The sequence below is a fragment of the Nanorana parkeri genome, unplaced genomic scaffold (genome assembly GCF_000935625.1).
Source record: "Nanorana parkeri isolate BGI_ZX_2015 unplaced genomic scaffold, ASM93562v1 scaffold331, whole genome shotgun sequence".
Taxonomy (NCBI): Eukaryota; Metazoa; Chordata; class Amphibia; order Anura; family Dicroglossidae; genus Nanorana; species Nanorana parkeri.
Window position 1 is genome coordinate 690716 of NW_017306599.1, and position 20080 is coordinate 710795.

The 20080-nt window shown below is 41.3% G+C and overlaps 1 protein-coding gene across 1 annotated transcript in view; it reads right to left on the reverse strand.

Moving 5' to 3' along the window:
* Window positions 1–817: 817 nt before the first annotated feature.
* Window positions 818–20080, reverse strand: part of SH2B3 (SH2B adaptor protein 3) — a 111366-nt gene continuing 92103 nt past the window's right edge. Inside the window, exons 4-9 of the mRNA XM_018558318.1 lie at window positions 19384–19485; window positions 15850–15938; window positions 7946–8040; window positions 6968–7182; window positions 4550–4721; window positions 818–1688 (exon numbers count right to left, since the gene is read on the reverse strand). Coding sequence (XP_018413820.1) covers window positions 1381–1688; window positions 4550–4721; window positions 6968–7182; window positions 7946–8040; window positions 15850–15938; window positions 19384–19485 — 981 coding nt within the window. The 3' untranslated portion in view covers window positions 818–1380. The remainder of the gene's footprint in view (window positions 1689–4549; window positions 4722–6967; window positions 7183–7945; window positions 8041–15849; window positions 15939–19383; window positions 19486–20080) is intronic.

Here is a 20080-nt window from a genome sequence, read left to right on the forward strand (position 1 = left end):
CGGACGAAGTATGTGCAGGCTGTGTGCGCTAACAAGTGGCTACAACATCAAACTGCAGGAAGAAGATTCCCTCTATTTACCTATGTTCATAGGGGCCCCTTGTCTTTCTCTTAAATAATTAGATTATATGGTAGTTCTGCTCAATTGCTGAGCTGTAAATTCTACCTCACCTGCAGTCAAGGAGGCTTACAAGTTACAGATATGTAACAATGTCCATATACTGTTAGAATTTCATCCAATTGACAGAAATCGTCTGAGATTCTTACAGTGGATGGTTCTGCCAGCTTGAAAAAAGTTGATCATTCAGTCGACTTTTGCTGAAGGAGTCAGGATGAACATTTTCAACTGAACAGAGAATTTAGCCAACCAGCTGAAGTTGCTGTTCATGTATTCTGACAGCTGGCACCCATCACTGCCCAATAGCCGGAAATGTTTCAATCCACCTTGTTTAGTGTGGATGGAGGAATGTCTTAGATTTTTCTTTAGTGTATGGCCAACTTAAATCCTTGAGACCAGGCTGTGCAAATAAACAATTTGTTAGGGCCCAGCTACAGTGGTGTTAGTGACCTGTGACTGGTTGGCTGCTGCATGGGTCCTGTCAGCACATATCCTCTGTAGTCCATACAGCCTTGCCATTTGAATAATTCAAGGCACTAACCCCCGAAGTAGCCAGCCTAAGGCACATTTAAATATTATATTATTCTGAGAATGACGTTTCAAAGAGTATACTAGAAATATCACATCTCTTTTTTTTTTTTTCTTTCAGTGGCTGCTCAAACAACATCATGGCTGGACTTCTATGCCCTGCCAACAAATAAATCTAATATAGTGAGGAAGTGCTACACAGTTTTTGTATCATACAGCGCCTGATAATACATAAGCGGCTATATTAGATAGACATACTAAGGACATCATAGTGCTGTAGCTCTCTGTTGTGTTGCAAACAGTAACAAAACTGATATACTGATGATGGGACAGTCCCAGGAACAAGCCAATGGTTGGAAAGTCCTGGTCATTACCACCTACATGTAACATGGAAGAATGTCACCACTCCATGCATATCATTGGATAGGAGTAGTACACTTATAAGTAACTACCTTTTGTAAACGGTAACAGGAAAACAAGCTGATATATTGCTCACAACTTAACCCTTCACTGCCTCGAAGGCCAGCCCAGGCCTAGTATGCAGGAGAAAGAAGGGCCCTTTAACAGGCCTAATACAATAACACCCAAAGGGGATGTACACTTTCACTCATCCCTGCAACATAATAATAAAACAGAAACAGGTTAAACTCTTTGCTTGTTTGCATGTGTTAAGGCTTTCGTGACTGTAGAAAAGTAAACGTGTCAGTTCAACATGTACAGCACACTACCGCATTGTCATAGAGGTGTGTAAGGATTGTCTATTGCCCGTATGTGGCCCCTCGAGGAAGAATCCATTTCATAGTCAGATTCCCTCTGGCTGCTTGTTTGGGCCCTGCTGGACTCGCTCAGCAAAAAGTTCCGGGCCAGTTCTTCTGGAGGGGGGACCAAGTGGAAAATCTGTTCAGAGTAGGAGCTGGGATGAAGGTCATCTGCGAAGGGATGTTGCCCCAGGTTGGCCTGTGGGAAATGTGGTATGGTATGCTCTGAACTTAACCTCTGGATTGGCAAAGGGAACAGTAATGTGCTAACTGTGGGGTTCTGATCTGTGGGAAGAAAATACGAAAGGGTTAACTAGCAAGCATTGATTGGCTCAGCTGTCTTTTATGAAAATAAAAGTTTGTGGAAACCACTTTCCAATTTAATTAGACCCTGTTTAACATGTCAATGTGCAGCTAGGGAAGAAAGCTTTGTTTTTCTATATTAGGTCATTCGAGGTAATGCAGCTACACCACAAATAGGAAGAAAGTATTTCCAAGCAATACATTGTGACAACGTATCCAGGAAATAGTACAGAATATTGCGGCACAATTATAAAGAGGGGGTAAATATAGACACATTGGTGTGCCCTAAATTTTTGGCATGGTCAAAAAGTATCCTGGCAACAGGTGGAGAAAGTGAATGCAGAGTCAAATGTGGTGAAAGTGGACTTAAAGTGACACTAAAGTCAGGAGTTAAATATGAAAAAAATACATTCACGTACCTTAACTATTAACAAACATGTATCTTATGTGTGTATCACTCAGCTGTAGATCCTTAAATCATCTCTGAATTGGTGCTGACACTGTCCTTCCTTCTGGAGGGGGGCTACTTTTGTTCCTTATGGTCCATGTGTGTGTTGTAAAGTAGCTCCAAGATCACTCCTGTGATGGACTAGAATCTTAATAAAAATTTGTAAACGATTTGTAGTCCATTGTTAGGATCCAGAGCGCCTCCAGGTGGCGCTGGAGCTAAGCCCTGCTGTTCCTGCGCTCACCTGCAGGTGTCCCCAGGCAGCCAGGAACTGTTAGGTACCAGACCACCACTGGGTGGTGCTGGAACCTGCAGCTCCAGTGCTCACCTGCAGGTGTCTCCCAGCTGCCGTCACTTAGCCATCACTTGCCGCTTCCTGGAAGGGTATTTAAACCCTCCCTGCAGTCAGGACGATGGCTCAGTATTGTTTCCTGTGAGTCCTGTTACCAGTCCTGAACCTTGAAGCATGTTTGCAGTCCTGTTTCCTGTGTATCCCAAGTCCTGTCACCTGATTATAGGCCTAAGTCCTGATACCTGCTTGTAGTCCTGTTATTGTTACCTGTATTAAGCTATTTGCTCCTGTTATATGTTGTAGGTGTCGGTGGTTATATTTAGTTGGTGTCACGTTAATTATTCATGTTTGCTTTTGGGTGTTTTATTTGTTTGTGATGTTTACAGTAAACTGGATATAACACGTTTGCCTTGTCCAGTGTGGTCATACGTGTTTGGTCTTCCCGTGTAGGTACCTGCATGCGGTGCGGGGACACCTGTGCACGGTACCGTGTCACCATCATGGAGTGAGCTTGGAGCGGTTGTTACTTTACAACATACACCGGGACCATGGGGAACAAAAGTAGCCACCCTCCAGAAGGAAGGACAGTGTCAGCACCAATTCAGAGATGATTTGGGGATCTACAGCTTAATGATGCACAAATAAGATACATTTTTGTTAATAGTTAACGTACTTGAATGCATTTTTAAGGTTTAACTCCTGAGTTTAATGTCACTTTAAAAGATGGAGTGTTTTCTGTGTGTGCTTATTCTTTGATATATATCCTTTTGTATATGGAAAATATCAACAAAACTTGATTGTACTAAAAGATGGAGTGTGATGTAGTATAACAGATCTCTATAGGGAATCACTGATAAAATAGTGTGCCACAATGTATCTGTATGAACTAACAAAACACGATCTGCTTAAAATGGATGCACCTGTTATGTAATGAACCTTTTCCATTTAATAGGTGGGTCATATTTCATCTGACTCCCGTAATTCGGCTGAAATTTGAGGTGTGAACGGCCCTGCAAGCACTCCCTGGCTCGATATTTTAAAAGTTGATCAAGTCGGGTGGAAAATGATTGAAAATGATTGACACCATAGTCACTGTCCAGCAGAGCCACTGTACTCAGGCAACCACAGTTGCCCTGGCTACTGAATACAATAGCTGGGAATGGAGATTCCTCCATCCACTCTTTGTTTAGTGTCAATAGGGGAATTGCAGGTTGAATGAGAGAAAATCAGGCCGCATATGTCTAGCTTAAGTCATTGACTTCAATGATCTATCACCACTTTACCTTTAGGCCTTGTTCACACCAAGCGCGTTCCAGGAGCAGAGCAGTTACAGACCGGAGCAAAACTGCGTCCAATGTATTCCAATGGTATTTTTAGCTCCAGTTCACATTGCAGTGTTCCGTTCCAGAGCAGGTAAAGAAACGGCAGCATGCCCTATTTTACCTGCTCTGGAACGCACTGAAAGCCCATTTTAAACTTAAATTATTATTTATTTATTTTTTAACCAAAAACGGCCCAGAACGCATCAAAAACGCGGCATAACCCACTGCACTGTGTGCAGAAACTCATGCAGATCTGCTCTGCATTTGGTGTGAACAAGGCCTTAAGGATTCTATCAAATTGCTCCTTTCCCTTCTAATTAGACACATGTTGGTTTCACCCACTAATCTCTCTCCCTGAGCTGCCTGCCCACTCACATGCAGAGATAGTGTACACATTGTAGAGGGCTCATATGCAGTTAGTTACATAAAATCTGTGTCCTGCAGCAGTAGGAACGTTTATATGCTGATTATTAAGGGGCTGAAGGTTGAATTGGATAAATATAAAGTAGAAAAACCCTTGAATGACAAATAATTGTAAATTAATGCCTCCCCTTTGTAAATAACAGACAACAGCACATAGATCTCTCTCCACCTTAATAAGGTCTATGAATCATCCCTTTCTGTTAAGCAGCCAGAAATGAGAACTTGCTTGTAGAGGCATGTGGAAACAATGTGACCATTATACGGGCTGTGGAGTAGTTGGAGTTAGGGGAACAGTATGTACTGTACACAATGTGTTGGGTAAACAATCTAGCTCCAACAACCAAGATGCACTTTTTACCTTGTGAATGAGCAGAGGACACCACGAAACCAGACAACTTCACGTCTCCAGCGGCTCCACTTTCCAGTGGAATTGGATGAAGGCGGAAGTAGTGAAGCATTTCTATGACAGACAAGAAGCGCAGGTGCTGGACCCGGCACTGACCCCTTTCAGTCAGTGTAAGGCGTAAGTGCTGAGAAGGAGAAGAGGAGGTATCGCCATCAGTTACTATTGACATAATCCATGCTTTAAATTAACACTGGGCATGCAAAGTATGTCATCTGCTGCATGCTGCAAAGTGATCAAATGCATGTTGAAGTGTATGTGTAGCAAAAACTTATCTTGTGTGTCCCCGAGTGACACAGACAGGGGTTTAAACCTTTTCCTACTCTATTGAAGACAAAACAATTGACTATATGTAGACTTTAAATTACTGTAATGATATTTTTAACCTCCAGCATCATGAAAACTTTTCTGATTGGTTAATAACCAAACAATTTACTTGTAAATTAAAACCTGCTTATATAGTTTGTTAGGAAGGCTTCTTTGTTTACCTGACAATATTTTATCACAATAAACCAAAAATTCCCACCTGAATGAATAGGAACATGAAGCAATGCCAATAGTCCATGCTAGTACCAATCAATATCAATTTCTTTTTTGCTCCTTACCTTCACCAATATATAGGTGAGGTACAAAAGAGTTAAAAACCTTTACTTCAACACTAAGCACCCACCATGGATTTTTATTAATGCTATTGGTTTATAAGGGCTATTACAGCAGAACTCCAGCCACACAATAAATATATGTTAAGTGATAGATCTGAAATTCTGTTCAGCCACTTTTCTGGTTCAAACAGCACTGCCACACTATACAGCAAGGATGGTAACACTGCTCTTTACTGCAGCTGTTCTGCTGCTTCCTGTGTCATCTGCCTGCTCACTGGATTATGAGCAAGGATCATCAGATTGCTGAGCTCCTCCTTGTGCGCCCCCTACTCCTGTACGCTTCCTAAAAAAAAACCTCTCCAGCTTCCAAACAGAAAACATGTTATGAGCCATACAGACCTTGGGGTCCTGGTGCATTAAGTTAACACATATACACAAACATGGGTTTTTCATGCATTACATGCGTTGCATTAAGACAGCCCCTTTCAAATGAATTGGCTGTAAAATGCACAAAAACCAAACATGCACCACATGTGGGAATGCAGCACACCACAACACATGGTAGTGCCTTACCTTGAATAGCGTGTGCTGCAAAGCATGTGAATCGGAGCTGTGTGCGGTGCATTGGGGTGTCATTCAAAGTGAATGACACTGCATTGTGCTAATATGCGTAATGTGCATTACCACAATGCAATGTGTTGGAAAGGCATGAATAGGCCCTTAGACCAGTAGCAACATGCAATGTATAACTGCCCGATCTCACTCTCTGCTGCCATATCAATAGTGATGATTACAGCTGGAACACCTCATACTAGACATGTGCGATTCGTTTTGTTCTGAATTGTAATTCAGACGCATTTTCTGAAATTCCTACATTCGGATGCATCCAAATTTCTGAATGACCGCAATGCCGAATTCGTACAAATCCGAATATCCAATAATGAAAATTTCGGATGCATCCGAATTTCTTTCCTGAAGAAAGTTTTATCAGAGGAAAAAAAAAAGCGTGAGGTTTCCACAACAATTGATACCAGACACTTAAGGTGTGATAGGAATGTTAGGGGGGGGGACCTCCAATGTAAAAAGAAAAGCGTGGGGTTCCCCACCAAAAGTCATACCAGACCCTTTAGGTCTGGTAGAAATTTTAAGGGGGACCCGAATGCCAAAAAAAACCCAGTGGGGTCCCCCCTAAAGTTCCAAACCAGAAGGCCCCCCCGGAAAAGCACCTTGTCCCGATGGTGGGTCTCTTCTGGCACAACCCTGGCCCTGTGGTTGTTGGGGGTCTGCGGGCAGGGGGAGCTTATTTGCATTGGGGTATCCCCTTTAATAAAGGGGGCAGATGCTGCCCCCCCTTGTGAATGAGTAAGGGGTACTTGTACCCTACTCATTCACTAAAGGGTTAAAATGTAAATAAACACACTACACTTTTAGAAAAAATCCTTTAATTGAAAAACATTCTTATATATAGTGAAAGACCTCAGGTCACATAATCCCAGCCCTCAGGCCTGTGCAGAACCAGACAGCATTTTCCATCTTCTAGTAGCTGTTGGGTTTCACATCAGGCTATAGAGTTTAAAATCCTGCATGTACCCCTGTACCAAATCTGGGATAAAGTGTGAAGGCCTAAACGCATCCTTGCACCAAGCAATGGTCAATGTGCCTGACTATGTGCATCGATGCACAATCCACTAACTAGAAGGCCATTTGGAGACAGTTTTATGAAGAAGGTCATACTTAACAAAAAGACCATTGAAAAAATCTGCCACATTACCTTTGCTCTGCCTTGGAAATTAAATGTAAGGACATATTCTCCCCTTCGCGTTTCACTTTGCCGTAGGAGGAACACCCCATGACCTTCATATCCCTGAGCTTGAACAAGTTGAGCTGCTTTGACTCGAGAGATGGGCCCATGAAACCATGGATAGGATGCCAAGAAATGGTCAGTTTTATGACAACACTGTTCTGAAGGCACAAAGACAGCAGCACCTACGGATCATATGAGACCAGGAGCCAATTATACAAGTTTTACATGCATAACATTGTAAAGTACAGTCATATTTATTTATATTAACACACTGTAATAAAATAGACTAAATCTACTGTACATTTAGCCGACTAAAATCTTACGATATTCAGTCGACTAAAACTAAAACAATTCAGGTGTCTAAAATATGAGTAAAACGAAATAGAAATTTGCTGTCTAAATGAACACTGCTCTCATGGCAGGTTTCCTGTTTATATTACTTTATTTATTGGACCCAACCAAGTAACTTAGCTTTGCAGTTTATATACTGGTATGTACGCCTGTAGTACATATATATGTGAGTACTGCGCCTCAACATAGAATCAAAATGTTCACAAGAGTAAAAATGATATTATAAAGTTATATATCATACACCGATGATGAAATAGTGGATGTAAACGTTAAAATGTTGTACTGCTATCATGACTCCGTTTAGGAGATTTCCCCTTATTTCCAGTCCTGATGCCAATATTGTCACCAGAACAGGTTGCGAGGGGAAATTGGCAACACTGACACAGATAACAATAAAATGACTTTTATCAGGAGAGTAGCAGAAGGATAGAACTCCTGTCAATCAAAAGAAGTTTGGGAAGGAGATACAGGTTAAGTAAACTGAATATTTTAGAGACTGAAGTGACACAGAAGATAAAAAGTTGGCAAACATCCCAAGAAAAGCTATAAATCTGTTCAGTATATTTACCCCGCTAAGTACACATGTTAACCAACCTTGGATGATGGTGTCAGTGCTGCCACCACTGAGGGTTTGTGACATGGGGTCTGAGTGTACTGGCAACTGCGTGTCTCCATCTGTTTCCTCTGTCCTGTAACAAGTAGGATGCATTTCAATGAACACTTATCAAAAACCTGGCGTGGCTACATTTTATGAGTCTGCAAGCTGTCAGTCTGAAACTTCATGTGAGTTTGCACATGGTATACCCTAGTCTGACCATTATGAGGTGGTTGCACTCCTATTGTTATATTTTATATGTGGTGGGCTCACTCCTATTGTTATTTGTTGTATTATTTTACGTAACTGAGAATGCAGAAGGACTACTACTACTGGAGCAGGAGAAGTGAGCCTCCATGGCAGGGAGGAAAAAACACCTTGTGAAGCAGATTTCAACCATATCTCTTATACAAACATTATCCAGTTCATCTGTTGATTACTCAGAAATATTCTTTTGGGGTAAAAAAAAACAAAAACAAACCCCAGCTGCATATGTAACGAGAGACGCAGCTAAGATTTGTGCTGACTAGAAAACTGTGACAGCATGCGATGAACTATATTTGTATATGTAGGAAAGGACTGGGGCTTGGCTACAGCAGTCTCTCCAAGTGCCGGAAGCACACTTGTATTTCATGGAAATTCAAGGAAGGGAGCACAGAACTGGAGGAGGACAAGCTCTGGAAATCACATAGTGATTAATTGCTAACAGAGTTCTTGGTATTTCAATAACAGGAAAAGTCTTTCAGCAAAGCGCTGGAGGCTGTAACATATGCAAAGCCTACAGGTCAACATGTACTTCCTGTGCTTCCTGCTTTAGAAACCATTATTATCACCTATATAGCAAGTTATATTTGTGATGCTTCTGAGCAGCAGGTGCCCTTTTTTCATTCAGGCTGCACAATAATCTATTTGCTTTTTTAACCTCTTCAGAACTGCACAGCTTTATTCAGGTTTTTGTTTTTTTCTTTAAAGCCCATTTGAAGCCTTGGTATTTACTACTGTAAAACAGACAAGGATGCATATACAGTAATAAATATGGTCCTCTTTCTTTTTTTTTTTTTTTATATACCAAGTGCTATGGCAAGGGTTATACCCTGTGGTAGTAGCACGCTGGAGAGTCAGACCTCTGCTCCCACACAAGCAGTCAACTGTCTGACAGTTATCCTGCAAACGAATCCATTTACTAGCGCTGTTCAGGGAGAGTGAGATCCCCTCTCTATACTTTGCTATCTTTCACATTCAATTCTGTCCACCTTCCATCCCTTTTCTAACCGTTCCCCTGACCTTATTCAGCTGTGTTGTATCCTCCAAGATGCTGTCTACTCTCCCCCCTAATCCACCATTAGCTCCCGTTCCTGCCACACACGCCTTTACTTCAGTTTATGTGTTTGAGCTCTTGGCAATCACTCGAGCATTAATGCACTTAATCTAAATGGTAACTTGCCTCCTCCCCTATACTATTCCGCACCAATCCACATTGTACTTTATGTTTTAAACTTCACATGACTCCATTCTTCATACCTATTCTTTAAAATGTTTGTTATATGTCCATGCTGAACAATTTCTAGACCTAATTATTCCCACAAGCTGCCTGCCTATACTTTAAGGTCTCGTTCACACTTAGGCGTATTGCATATGTGCGTCTGCCGCGCGTTTTTACCGCGATTCGCGGTAAAATAAAAGTCGCGCGACCGTCGCGCGTTTCCGAAGGCTACTTGGCTGTATCCCAATGGAAACGCGCAACAAAACGGCCCAAAGTAGTACCTGTACCTTTTTAGACGTGGGCCGTTTTGTAGCGCGTTAGGGACAGGCGTAAATACGCCAAGGTGGGAACGAGACCATTGAATACAATGGGATTTATATTTTTGAGCGTTTTGTAGAGCGTTCGTCCAGCGTAGAACGCGCTACAAAACGTTCAGGTGTGAACGAGGGCTTACAGATCCCCTACCACAGATGGTGACAGATATTCTGGAATGAAAGCATCCTATCAATTTCTCCCAATGTGAATGTGCAAAGTAGGAAATAATGTGAAAAATGACTCATCACACCATTCTAATTTATTTCCATTACGCGGGGTCCAGGTTTGCTGCTCTTAAACAAAGTTACACATCACTGTGTGTGGTTTATTAATCCTTGTTGGGCAGCTTCAACTAGCAATCGCTGTTCCTTTTTGCCAAGCAATTATTCCCTATTTGGCATATGCCCTTTTTTCGCCTCATGTTAGCATACTTGTGGGTCTACGTCCCTTAAACTGCCAGGACACTCCTAGGAATACTTCCTGAACACTCCCTTCTTTTCTCTATCTATTCTCCAGATAGCACCCAGAATAGGTGTGTGGTATTAGTGTTAGTTTCAAGATTCCTTGATAAAGGTAAAAGCTTCCTGATGGAAATGCCCTGGAGTGCTGAAGCTTACATTTCTTGGTATAAAGAACTGCTTTTTTTCTTTGAGCAGAGAATTTATATTTTGGATTGTGGACTATATGATATCTGTTATATAGATAAGAGGGGTCTCCATAGCCTTATGACACATCAGAAAGGAAGGAGTCTGCCGTAAGGGGAACTGGAATCTTATCATTTGGATTTTACTATTATCCATCCTTTTGTGTCAGCCACTATTGGTTGAGAAGAGGAGGCTGAAGATCTGCCTCTAAAACAGAGAAAATATTTACCTTCCCTAAGAAGGAGTTACCTTCCTTTCCACTAATCTTTGAGGTCAAGGAGTTACATAGTATTTGAGGTTGAATAAAGACACAGGTCCATCAAGTCCAACCTATTGTGTGTGTGTGTGTGTGTGTAAAGATCCCCGAGTCATCTTGTTTTTAGGAGTACTTGTACCCCTGTATATTACCGTTTCTCAGGAAATCGTCCAAAAGCTTCTTGAACGATTCCACACTATTAGCTGAAATCACTGCTTGTGGCAACGAGTTCCAGACCCTAACCGCGCGAACTGAGAAGAATCCCCTTCGCCCCTTGTGTTTGAATTTTTTTTCTACCAGTTTCAGGTGGTGGCCTCTAGTCTTTGTTACGGAATTAATCGTAAAGAGTTTGTTGCTAAAGTTGCTATGACTATGGAACATTTTGTACATGAAAATCATGCCCCCCCTTAATCTCCTTAGTTCCAGCGCGAACATATTTAAATTTAGTAACCGCGTCTCATAGCTCTGGTCCTCCATCCCTTTGATGAGTTTGGTCGCCCTTCGCTGGACTTTCTCCAGTTCCAGGACATCCCCTCTGTGTACCGGTGCCCAAAACTGTACCGCATACTCCAGGTGAGGCCGAACCAGTGATGTGTAAAGTGGCAAAATTATAGACTTATCCCTGCAAAACATTCCCTTCTTGATGCAGGACAGGACTCTACTAGCTTTGCTTACCGCAACCTGGCACTGTAATCTATTATTGAGTTTATGGTCTACAGTGACCCCCAAATCTTTCTCCATTTCAGACTTCCCTAGCGGCATACCCATTATTGTATATCCCATTTGCGTGTTTTTTGTCCCAAAGTGCATAACTTTGCATTTATCAACATTAAACCTCATCTGCCATAAAGTTGCCCACTCCCCTATTTTATCCAGGTCCTCTTGTAAAGTTATACTATCTTGGTTTGTTTCTATTACCCTCCCAATTTTGGTATCATCAGCAAACACTGAGATATCGCTGTTTACTCCGTCCCCGATGTCGTTAATAAACAGGTTGAAAAGCATGGGTCCCAGCACAGAACCCTGAGGCACACCGCTAATAACACTAGCCCAGTCTGAAAGGGCGCCATTTATTGATACTCTCTGTACCCGTTCCTTTAGCCAGTTCTCTATCCATGTACACACCCTTCCATCTATACCCATAGCTGTTAGCTTGTGAAGTAAGCGTTTATGAGGTACCGTATCAAAAGCCTTAGCGAAATCCAAATATACCACATCCACAGACCTCCCTCCATCCAGATCTCTACTTACCCCCTCGTAAAAAGTCAGTAGGTTAGTCTGACAGGAACGGTCTTTCCCAAACCCATGCTGATTATCACTAACTATACCATTAGCCTGAACAAATTCTACTAAATAGTCCTTAATCATTCCCTCTAGCAGTTTGCACACTACCGATGTAAGACTAACTGGCCTGTAATTCCCAGGTTGGCATTTTGCCCCCTTTTTGAAAATTGGAACTACCGTAGCCCTCCGCCAGTCACATGGAACTCTACCAGTCATTAGAGAGTCCTTAAAAATGAGGAATAACGGTCTTGTTATAACCTGGCTTAGTTCCTTAAGTATCTTGGGGTGTAGATTATCCGGTCCCAATGCTTTATTTGCATTAAGTAGACTAAGTCTTTGTTGTATCCCGGGTTCTGTCAACCACTTGGCTGTGTTTTGTGATGAGAGTTGTTGGAAGAAGAATGAAGAAGGCCTGATAGAAAGATTTTCCAAGCTGTAACCCTTTTGTGCGGTGGATTAGGAGTGTTGGGATTCAGCTCTGAAGGTTGATGCAGCCTTAGGCTGGGTTCACACCTAGGGGTTTTGAATATGCGCGTTTGTCACGAAACGCGCGTTTTTACCGCGATTCGCAGTAAAAAAACGCGCAACAAACGCGCGTTTCCGAGGGCTACTTGGCTGTATCCCAATGGAAACGCGTGACAAAAACGCCCCAAAGAAGCTCCTGTACTTCTTTGGGCGTAGGGCGTTTTGTAGCGCGTTCAAACGGCCTGTAATACGCCCAGGTGTGAACCATACCCATAGGAAATAATGGGATTTCGGTGTTTGAGCGTTTTGCAGAGCGTTCGAACGCGCTACAAAACGCCCAGATTTGAACCAGGCCTAACAGAGAATAGCCAGGCATATTATATTCTTTTAATGACTCTGTCACTTTCAAGGACCTTATGGATAGGCGCTGCAATTCTGGTCCTAACAAGTTTATACATCTGCAGAAGCAGCTTTCAGACCAGCGATAGCTCTGACCTCTCTATCCAAAGCACTCAATACATGGACCTTTAACGTAGAAGCTGCTCTGAAGTCAGGTTTTCTAAGAGACTCTATCATCAATCATCATCATATTAAAGATAGCCTTTGACTTTGTGGCAGAAGCATCAGTGGACTTGGTCTGCCTCAACGTGAGGATCATGCCCTGTTCAGTAACAGATCATTAAGTGCTCTGACTGAAAAATTGGTTTGCTTTAAAGCAAGCCCTATGTTCAGTCCATTTGCCGGAAAAGTGCTGCTTGTTCAAACATTGGAAGATGACATTAGGAGGGTCACTGGGGGCAAGTCAGGCCTCATTCCACAGGTTAGCAATAGGAGGCAGCACTCCTTTCACTCCTCCTGAGGACAATGAACTGGGTGGCTTATCATTCACCAGAAGTGTTGCCTGGAGCCAGCTCAGTGTCTGGAGCTGGCATGGTATTCAATTCCCTTCAAACCAAAATCTTTCTGCCATCTCGGAAGTTGCGGGAGATTGTATGAAGGTCAAGGAAGTTCAGGGAGGCTGGAACAGTGACAGGAAGGGACTGCCCTCAGCTATTCCAGCAGTGCAGAGGTCCTTTTACCAGATGATCTTTCCCCCAAAGTCATCAGGAATAGTCTTTATTGGTGGATGGTTCCATGAAACCTGAGCCAGGGTGGACCCTCCAGCCCCACAGACGGAATCACGATTTTTTGGGTCATCATGACTAGGGGAGATGGTGCGGTACAATTCCAAGACAGCCAAATCTTGTCCCATCATCCAAGGTTGATGCATCAAACTGGAGAACCAGACCATATGTGGCCTAACAGAGGGGCACAAAAAGTATTACTTTTCTGAATCTTGGTCTTGTTTGTGTGGGCTCAATGCCATCTGGAAAATCTGACGGCCTCTTATCTTCCGAAGGTGCAGCATACCCTGGTCAACAGTCTCAACTTTCGGTACGGTACTACAGCAGCAAGTGGACCTTGAAACTCAAGTCTCACAAATATTTATCAGAGATCTCTGGCCTCCGGGGGATCTCAGAAGTGGACCTTCTGACCTCCCTGAAGAATACTAAGCTTCCAGTCTTCCTTTTTTCTCAATATTGTCTGCATGCCAGGGGCTAGGATGCTCTCTCCAGTCCATGGCCCTTCAGATTTGTGTACCTGTATCCTCCTACTCAACTGATTCAACTGAGGTGAGGTGCTTACTGAAGTACTGAAGGATGTGGTCCTGGCAATCACCATCATCCCCTTCTGACCCAATAGACCATTGTTTCCTCTCTTGTATGAAATGAAGACTTGTGCCCCTTATTCTTTGTCTTGTTTCATGACATTATTCACCAGAACATGAGCAGGCTAAGGTTAATGGCCTAAAGTTTGAAGGGGGGTGGGGGGATCATTTATATGCTTCTGAAGGCACAGACTAGGTACAAAAATGTCTGGAATAGATTTTATGAAGAAGGATGTGTAGAGATGGGAGAGCCCAAATATTTTTGGACAAGGGACTTTGTCTGAAGACCTTAAAAAAATCTGGTGTCTGCCTAATAAGCCCTATCAGGGACTTGTTGAGCAGATTAGCCTCTGGCAGTAAAAACTTCCCAGAGCCTCAATAAGGAAAATACTGCCCTTTAAGCTAATCTTCCCGCAGTGGAATCAGCACCAGCCTCTTCTCCCTCCTTTCCAACCTCCTCCTGCACTCTGGCATTTAACCCTGCTGACTTCCTTACAGCGATTGCCTCCTCCTTCCTCTCAGAAATACTGCACATGCATATTCTAGTGAAGAACCATGTTGCCAGCAGTTTCCAGACAAGGTCATCATTAGGCCTTTTCTGGCTTACCTTTCTAAAGTGATTTTGGAATTCCACTTCATTTGGGTGGTGCTATCTTTTGCACCAGTCCCCTTCCTCTGATTCATTTTCCCTGGAGACAGTAGACTTGGTGTGCCTAATCTCTAAATATATCTAACATGAACTAAGGACTTTAGAAAGTTGGACAGGCTTTTAATCCTGCTTAAAGAAGGGTGATCCAGCTTAATTAAGAATTATCTTTATCTACGTTTGCAAAGATCTTGGCAGATGTGGTGTACAAACCGCCCAGGACATTGATTCGATACTAGAAAGGTGTAGCTCATGTTTCATCTTAGTCTTCTGGGGCTTTGCTCATTTCTTCGGCTTTGTCTCTTGAATACAATTTTGGGCAGCAATATTCTGTGTTCTTTCTTTCCTATCTGGTTTTTGCTATTCAGATCAACATGATTGTTATTCAGATTGACATGAGGTAAGCCAGAAATTGCCCATTGCAGGGCTAGTCATGCAATATTTTGGGTCTGGGAGAAATGTGTTAGTCTGAGGGTTGTCCTGGCCAGTCAAGGGACAGAGTTGACCCACACGTATGCTGACATAAAGAGAGCCAGAAAAGTATGTCAACATACTTGTAAAGTTTCAGATTACCCTCCTATACTGTATCCTCTTAGAAATTCTGCTAGTTGCTTCAAATTGCAGTAAAAAACTCAGATATCAAGGTGATAACAGACTACTTTTTTTGGGCACTCATACTGCTACATGGCAATTAACTATCATAACCTAAATTTGCAGTTATGCTTGTAATTGGGATTTAGTTTTATGTACAGTGCACATCTCAATATGTTTTTAGATAATATTTGCAACCACCACAAGGGTCACCAGTTGTACCGGTAGCTGCTAGCTAGCTCCATTGTATGAGCAACATCAGCGCAATTGTTAGGAGTTACTGATGCGTGTTATTACACCATCATGTAATAATAAAGTTGTTGGTTTTTTTTAATGGCTTTGATATTAATATGATTTAAATAAATCTAGAACTGAATGCACCATGAAATGAGACAGACTTTAAAATGCTATAACATTGTAAATAAAATAGTTGTAGTCATTCCCAAATTCACGTGAATGCATCTATACAAAGAATTACTGTTACTCTGTTAAAAAAAAGAAGACTGCCTACCCACGATTCATGCATTTTCTGATTTCTGATGTCCACAAATTTAGCTGCTGGTCATCTGCAACTTCAAAAATAACTTCAGTGGCACTATCCTGAAAGATAGGATAAACAGAAATAAAGAAAATTCTTAGAAAACATTCTAATTCTAGATGTAACAAAGGATTTCTTTAAAGAGAACTTACCCACATCTAAAAAAGCTATTTCTGTCTGTCTGTGAGAACCAATTCCTTTATGTAATGTCATTATTCATCATTAGGGTTTTTATATAAATCTAATCTTAAAGCCACACGTGTATCTTTTTACTCAGAAGAGCTATGTCATGTCAGCAATTATGTAGTACAGATTTGTAACACCTACAAAATCTCTATTATTAGCATTTTTGTTGTTAAGAAATAGAAATTGTAGTCAATGAAAAGCCTACATCACAACAATTACAGGCATCTGTAGCTCTATCACTGAACAACTGATTTCCAGTAACAGTTGGTATTTACCACAGAGTTACCAGCTTCATTAAAATTATACTTAGGAGTTAAATCTTAAAAATACATTCAAGTACCTTACCTATTAAAGGAGAACTATGGGGTCAGTGTTTTTCCCCATAGTTCTCCTTAGGGTAACGGGAGGACACAAACTAGCGTCCTCCCGTCACCCTAAGCTCAGTATACCGCGAGCTACAGCTCGCGGTATACTGAGACGCCGCAGCCGGAGCGTATCCCGACGTAGATGACGGGATCGGCCCAGCTGCGTGAGTGACAGCTGGCTCTGCCTATCTAGAGGCAGAGCCAGCTGTACCCGCCCCATCCCCCGTCCGTTCCGCCAGATCAGAGCGGGGAGAGGGGAATCCAGCCCTCCCCCTGTCACGGCAGAGAGCCGTGACAGGATCGAGAGGTGAGCGAACCTGGTATGTGTTCGCTCACTTCCCGATCTACTGAGCCGACCTGTGACAGTATCATTGTCACAGGTCGGCTAGAACTATGAGGTGAGTGGAAATCACTAATCTCATAGTTCTCCTTTAACAAAAATGTATCTTATTTGTGTATCACTCGGCCTTAGATCCTCAAATCATCTCTGAATTGGTGCTTGTACTGTCCTACTTTTGTTCACCATGGTCCCTGTGTGTGTTGTAAAGTAGTCAGCGCTCCAAGCTCACTCCTGTGATGGACTACAAGTTCAATACAAATTGGTAAACTAAACATGAGATTGTAATCCATCACAGGAGCGAGCTTGGAGCGGTGGCTACTTTACAACACACACGGACCATGGGGAACAAAAGTAGCCACCCTCCAGAAGGAAGGGCAGTGTCAGCAGCAATAAAGAGATGATTTGAGGATCTACAGCTGAGTGATACACAAAAAAGGATACATTTGAGTTAATAGTTAAGTGTCACTTTAAGTACTCATCTTATCCAATACAGCTATGGATAACTATAGTATACCAGCCATGTGTAGTTGCAAAGACACCTACTGTATCAGCAATAGCAAGTATAACAAGCTGGCATAAACATCATATGGTGTTGGGGATATCTAAGCAACCAACATACACATGTAAGATCATGGTAGCCTCTGTATTTTGCAGACATCTCTGGCACCATGCTTACTTCAGAGGAAAAAGTTAATGCTGAGGAAAATACAGCCTAGCTGATGTATTAGTGCCCTTAAGAGGAAATAGCCTGACAGGTCTGCTAAGACCCAATGCTGCTTACAGTCATCTAAAAAACAAAAAAGGTAAAAATAATTTCATTATAACTGCCAAATTCAAAAAAAGCTTAAGAAACCTGCAAATGTTTGCACCTTGAACACACACTAAGGACCAATTACCAATGTTGCATTTTCTAAACCAGTCATGTGTTGTATTTTTATATGTATGCTGGGCCACTGACAACCATGAATTATCGGTTTTGCAGAAAATGGAGGTTAAAATATGTAAGCTGCATTCTGCATTGTTTCACATATAATTTTTTACCTTTTGTTTCATGGTTCAATGTTTTTACCCATCATTGTATTGAACTATCAAAAAAACCTCTTTTCAGTTTCTTTAGTAACTGTGGAATATTATCCCCAGGATTTGTTGACACTTAGTGTAATCCATTCTTCTCTATACATATACATCATTCTCTAAGCCACTGGCTTTCAGACATCCCCAAAACATGACTACTTACCAGTTAGCAAGGTGCTCATTTCTTTAAATGTTATCTTTTTTTCACTCCAAACCTACATTTAGTGTTTATATTCAAAGAGTTCCGTTTGATTTAATCAGATCCTAGTTCTTGACTCTAAAATACTTCTGCCTTATGTTTTGGTGCAAAATTCAGACTCTGATTTTTATGATTAAATTACAGGTAAGGTTTTCTCCTGATGACTCCACGAATATTATTTTAGTGCAAACAATGTGGACAATCGACCTGAGCATCAATACTCCCATGATACCTATGCTGGATCTAAGAGGGATTTTGTTTGGCATACCTAACCAACCAGTCTGTAAGCAATTTTATGGGAGACGTTTCTGACTTCAACAGTTCGTAATGACATTCTATAAGTGAAAAGCACAAGGAAGAATTTTGATTTTTTTTTTTTAAAGCCCTCTTTCAAATCTTGACTAACTTGGAGCTTCATGTAAGCACAAGACCCTGAGAGATTCCAATTATTTAAATGATTATGAAAGCTGCTTTTGTTGACATTGCTTACTAAAATGCTACTTGTCTGATTGTCACTGTGATCCAAAGGCTTCAATAGTTTCCAAATCACATACTCATATAAAAGTATGGAGATCAGGTGTTCTGACTTATTTTGACTTTCTGAATGCTGGACCAATGACTTAGGAAGTATTAAAGCCAGAGAAAGCCAGGAAACTAGCACCAGCACTGAGTAATCATTAATGGAAGAGGGAAGGAAACTGTGTTGTGACAAGCTGGGTCTGCTTGGGTCTTCTCCCAGCAGTGGGTGGTCCTGGATGATGGAGGATACAGAAAGCAGCACTGATACAACGACATCAGTGGCACTCTTTGCATCAATGCACTCACAGTCTTTCCTTAGTAGAACTCAGTAGACTGAGTGTACTGTGGTGGACAGCTTCAGAAAGAACATACGTCTTGCAGCCAGAGCTGCTTTTTTTCATCCTCCAGGGAGACATTTTTTTTAAATTTAGCCCAGAGTCAAGCTTTTAATTTAAATGTGTTCATTAATTCTAGTTCTGAATATAAGGAAGAAAACACAGTACATAAAAACACTATATTATTTGAAGTTGAAAATCTATTGCATGTAAGACTGCACATACATAGTCAGCTCCAACAACTAAGAGAAGAAAAAATCATCACAAATCAATAACAGACTAGCTAAGAATATGTTTTATGTGTATACATACAATGGATGTAAGATTGATACGAATAACTGTAAACATATACCAAAAATATATATATACCAAAAATATTCTTTTTTTTGGCATTTAAGGGCCAATCACTCAAATCTGGAGGCCAGCAGCAACATATACTTTTTTTTTATTTATTATTTTACACATGTTTTTTTTCTGAAAAGTTCCTACCTTGAGCATAAATGTGTTAATGTTATCTGGCATCTCCAGGCGGCTGCACTTTCTTATTTCATGGATAGCAGAACATTGAACCCGTAATTTTGGTTTGGAACACTGCAGAGGAGAAAAAGATGTAGGACTATATGACAATGAAGTCTAAAATACAACAAAAACACTTTAAAACTATTAGCTAACGCTCACATTCTAAATCAGGAAACTAGTATGAACACAGATAGAAGTGAAACTGTCATCAGGATGAATAGCTAAGGGACCTTCAATGGTTATGGCCATGGTGCACCCCTTTAACTACATAGTAGTTCCAGGATAGTGCATAACTTGCTAGTTAAATGAGTGTCTTGGAATAGTATATGAGGCCAAGAATGTCAAGGAGAATATCCTGAGGATCCTCAGTTATTTAACTTGCTATCAGCTGTCCTTTAAAATGTTAAGGTATCTAGCTGATGAAAAAATTACAATACTTTGACAGAAGAGCTATAACATTTGTTGCGTAGAAGGCTACAACCTTTTCAGGCTGGCAAGTGGCTGAGGTAAAGCCGATTAAAGTGCCATTTATTAGCATAAGAAAGAAGCCTGTTTTAAGTAGCATATTACTATCCCTACAATGTTAATGTCACATTGGATGTTTTAAATTATTATTATTATTATATATGTCACATTGGATATTTTAAGTTATTATTATTATTATTAT